The following is a 3,679-nucleotide window of genomic DNA, read 5'->3' as shown; positions in this document are numbered from 1 at the left end:
TAAACCAGCAGTTTTGCTGTTACACTTGCCTACCCGCTGGTTCTTTTGCGCCCGCTCGGCTGGTCTTAGAAAAACAAGACAGAATTCAATTTAGGGCCAGGCATGGTGGCTCACGCCTGTAATCCCAGCACTTTGGGAGGCTGAGACGGGTGGATCACAAGGTCAGGAGATCAACACCATCCTGGCTAACATAGTGAAACCCCATTTCTACTAAAAAACACAAAAAATTAGCCGGGCACGGTGGCAGGTGCCTGTAGTCCCAGCTACTCAGAAGGCTGAGGCAGAATGGCGGGAACCCGGGAGGTGGAGCTTGCAGTGAGCCGACATCGCGCCACTGCACTCCAGCCTGGGCGACACAGCGAGACTCCATCTAAAAAAAAAAAAAAGAACCCAATTTAAGTGGGGCATGGTGGCCCATGCCTGTAATCCTGTCATCCGAGCACTTTGGGAGGCCAAGGCAGGCAAATCACTTGAGGCCAGGAGTTTGAGACCAGCCTGGCCAACATGGTAAAACCCATCTCTACTGAAAATACAAAAATTAGCTGAGTGTGGTGGTGCAGGTCTGTAATCCCAGCTACTTGGAAGGCTGAGGCAGAATTGCTTGAACCTGGAAGGCGGAGGATGCAGCGAGCCGAGATCACGCTACTGCACTCCAGCCTGGGAGACAGAGTGAGACTCCGTCTCAAAAGCATAAAATAAAAATAATTCAATTTAAACACTAACAACTGGTGTATCCTGAAAGCATCAGGACACATGGGAAATGATGTATTACTGCCATAACCCACAAATTCTCTCCTACAATAATGAGTCGACAAATCTGGCTCCAAAGATCCTTTACTGAGATCCATGTGAAACACTTCGGTCCTTAACTTGTTAACTGAGTTGACAGGCTGATGGCTAATCTAGGTAAAGGTTTCATGGTAGCAAAAACACTTCCTGCCTATAATATATCAAAACAGGTTCCTGAATAATGTGTGTGAATGTTGTCAAGGTCTCTGTCCCATCTTCTTCAGGGTTCGATTAAGCTAGAAGAGAAAGAAAAGCAAAGTTATACACGGGGATTTCCCCAACCCCTTTCCTATAGTGTGTATGATCACTAGGTCAGATTCCCAGCTGCCCCTCTGAAGCCAAGAAAGGAAGTCTCTGATGTGGGTGTCCACTATGAGTATGCAAAGCCGTGACATTCATATGGCCCTGCACAGTTCATGCAGCTTGTTCTTTTACCTGCCCTTCACACTCAACAAACCCATACCCAACACTGCTATTTCCATCCGACAGAAAAAGGATTCCGAGTGGCCAGATGTTTCAAGGTTACTAGTTCAGTCAGGGGAAGAATCAGCAGCTTTCTCCTTTCACAAGGAACAGGATCTTTGTTAGAAGACAGCCCTAGCCTACCGCCCTGACAGATGTGATCTAAACAGCCAGAAAGTAAAAAGAGCAGCAGGGCTGTTAGGATCCTGCAGGAAGAGCCTGACCTCTGCTGGAGAACTCAAAGCACCAGGACACAGTAGCCCCAGCAATGGCCATAAAGAGAGACCCACACCCTTACAGTGTTTGACCTGACCCACAAGACCTCTCCTAGGGCAAGACAAGGAATGCACCAAGTATGTCAAAACAGAGCTTCCTGTCCTCCAGCCTGCAGAAACTAGCCAGACCTGTCTAAGTTGGAAAACAATGCCAAATGGGGAGGGATGGGCAAGAGCAGGCAGTGAATCCACCCATATTAGGAAATACCAGGGAGGGAGCGGAGCGCTGGCCACCCGCAGAGGGAGATCTTGGAAAGAGATGCTCTGGAGAAGGCTGATGCAGCAATTCCTGTAGGCCCAACCCCACTCCCCAAACCCCAAGCAGCCAGCCAGTCTAGCTTGAAAATTTAAAGGGCCAACCTCAGACTTTCTTTTGCAGTGGCACGATCTCTACTCACTGCAGCCTCCACCTCCCAGGTTCAAGTGATTCTCCCACCTCAGCCTTCTGCATAGATGGGATTACAGGCGTGCACCACCACACCCAGTTAATTTTTTATTTTTAGTAGACACGAGGTTTCACCATGTGGCCAGGCTGGTCTTAAACTCCTAATCTCAAGTTCGGCCTCCCAAAATGCTGGGATTACAGGCATGAGGCACTGCACCCGGCCTCTTTTTCTTTTTTCTCTTGAGACAGGGTCTTGCTCTGTTGCCCAGGCTAGAGGGCAGTAGGCTTTCTTAATAACAGAAATGAAAAATTTTAAAAGGCCGGGCATGGTGGTTCATGCCTGTAATCCCAACACTTTGGGAAGCTAAGGCGGGCTGGATCACTTGAGGCCAGGAGCTAGAGACCAGCCTGGCCAACATGATGAAACCTCGTCTCTACCAAAAATACAAAAATTAGCTGGGCATGGTAGCACACACCTGTAATTCCAGCTATGTGGGAGGCTGAGGCGGGAGACTCGCTTGAACCTGGGAGGCAGAGGTTGCAGTGAGCCAAGATCACACAACAGTGTATAAGACTCTGTCTCAAAATAAAGAAATAAAAAAAAATTTAAACAATGGGCCAGGCGCGGTGGCTCAAGCCTGTAATCCCAGCACTTTGGGAGGCCGAGGCGGGCGGATCACGAGGTCAGGACATCGAGACCATCCTGGCTAATACGGTGAAACCCCGTCTCTACTAAAAAATACAAAAAACTAGCCGGGCGAGGTGGCGGGCGCCTGTAGTCCCAGCTACTCCGGAGGCTGAGGCAGGAGAATGGCGTAAACCCGGGAGGTGGAGCTTGCAGTGAGCTGAGATCTGGCCACTGCACTCCAGCCTGGGCGGCAGAGCAAGACTCCGTCTCCAAAAAAAAAAAAAAAAAAAATTAAAAAAATGTAAACTCTTGGCTGGGCATGATGGCTCACGCCTGTAATCCCAGCACTTTGGGAGGCCAAGGCGGGTGGATCACAAGGTCAGGGGATTGAGACCATCCTGGCTAACACAGTGAAACCCTGTCTCTACTAAAAATGCAAAAAATTAGCTGGGCATGGTGGCGGGTACCTGTACTCCCAGCTACTCGGTACTCGGGAGGGTGAAGCAGGAAAATGGTGTGAACCTAGGAGGCGGAGCTTGAGATCGCACCACTGTACTCCAGCCTGGGCGACAGAGCTCCGTCTCAAAAAAACAAAAAATGTAAACTCTCGATTCAGTTCCTAAGCCTTGTCCTGAGCCAACAAAAACCCCTCTTCTCTCAGATCTCTCACCTCCTCAAATTTGTGGATCTGACGGATGAAGAAATCCCCATAACGCCTGGCGACCTTGGTGTCCGCGATGTGGATCATGTCCTGTGGAGGAAAGCAGAGTCAGGGAAGAGTAGGAGTCAGGTGGAGGAGCAGGGCCATCTAACCCAGGAGCCACCATGGACTTGTAAGTGACAATGATAGTGTTAGATGTAAAGGTGGGGAAAAGACCACTGGAAAAACACCACCAGTTAACAGCAAGTCACTCTTTCTAGAGAGTTTTTTTTTCTTCCCCCGCCCTTTTTTTTTTTTTTTTTTGAGATGGAGTTTTGCTCTTGTCGCCCAGGCTGGAAGTTCAATGGCACGATCTCAGCTCACTGCAACCTCTGCCTACAGGGTTCAAGCAATTCTCCTGCCTCAGCTTCCCGAGTAACTGGGATTAGAGGTGCCCGCCGTCTTGTCTGGCTAATTTTTTTTTTTTTTTTTTTTTTTTT

The 3,679-nt window shown here is 49.1% G+C and overlaps 1 protein-coding gene across 2 annotated transcripts in view; it reads right to left on the bottom strand.

The window, feature by feature from the left end:
* Positions 1–816: 816 nt before the first annotated feature.
* The window catches only part of EIF3L (eukaryotic translation initiation factor 3 subunit L), a 43,841-nt gene continuing 40,978 nt past the window's right edge, over positions 817–3,679 (bottom strand). For both annotated transcript variants that reach the window (XM_026450886.1, XM_026450887.1), the window contains 2 exons: positions 3,210–3,290; positions 817–1,025 (listed from right to left, as the gene is read on the bottom strand). In XM_026450886.1, coding sequence (XP_026306671.1) covers positions 987–1,025; positions 3,210–3,290 — 120 coding nt within the window. In that variant the 3' untranslated portion in view covers positions 817–986. The remainder of the gene's footprint in view (positions 1,026–3,209; positions 3,291–3,679) is intronic.

This window comes from Piliocolobus tephrosceles, chromosome 19, assembly GCF_002776525.5.
Source record: "Piliocolobus tephrosceles isolate RC106 chromosome 19, ASM277652v3, whole genome shotgun sequence".
NCBI classification, from domain to species: domain Eukaryota; kingdom Metazoa; phylum Chordata; class Mammalia; order Primates; family Cercopithecidae; genus Piliocolobus; species Piliocolobus tephrosceles.
The sequence above is the reverse complement of the archived record's forward strand: the minus strand, read 5'-3'. Positions and strand labels throughout refer to the sequence as shown.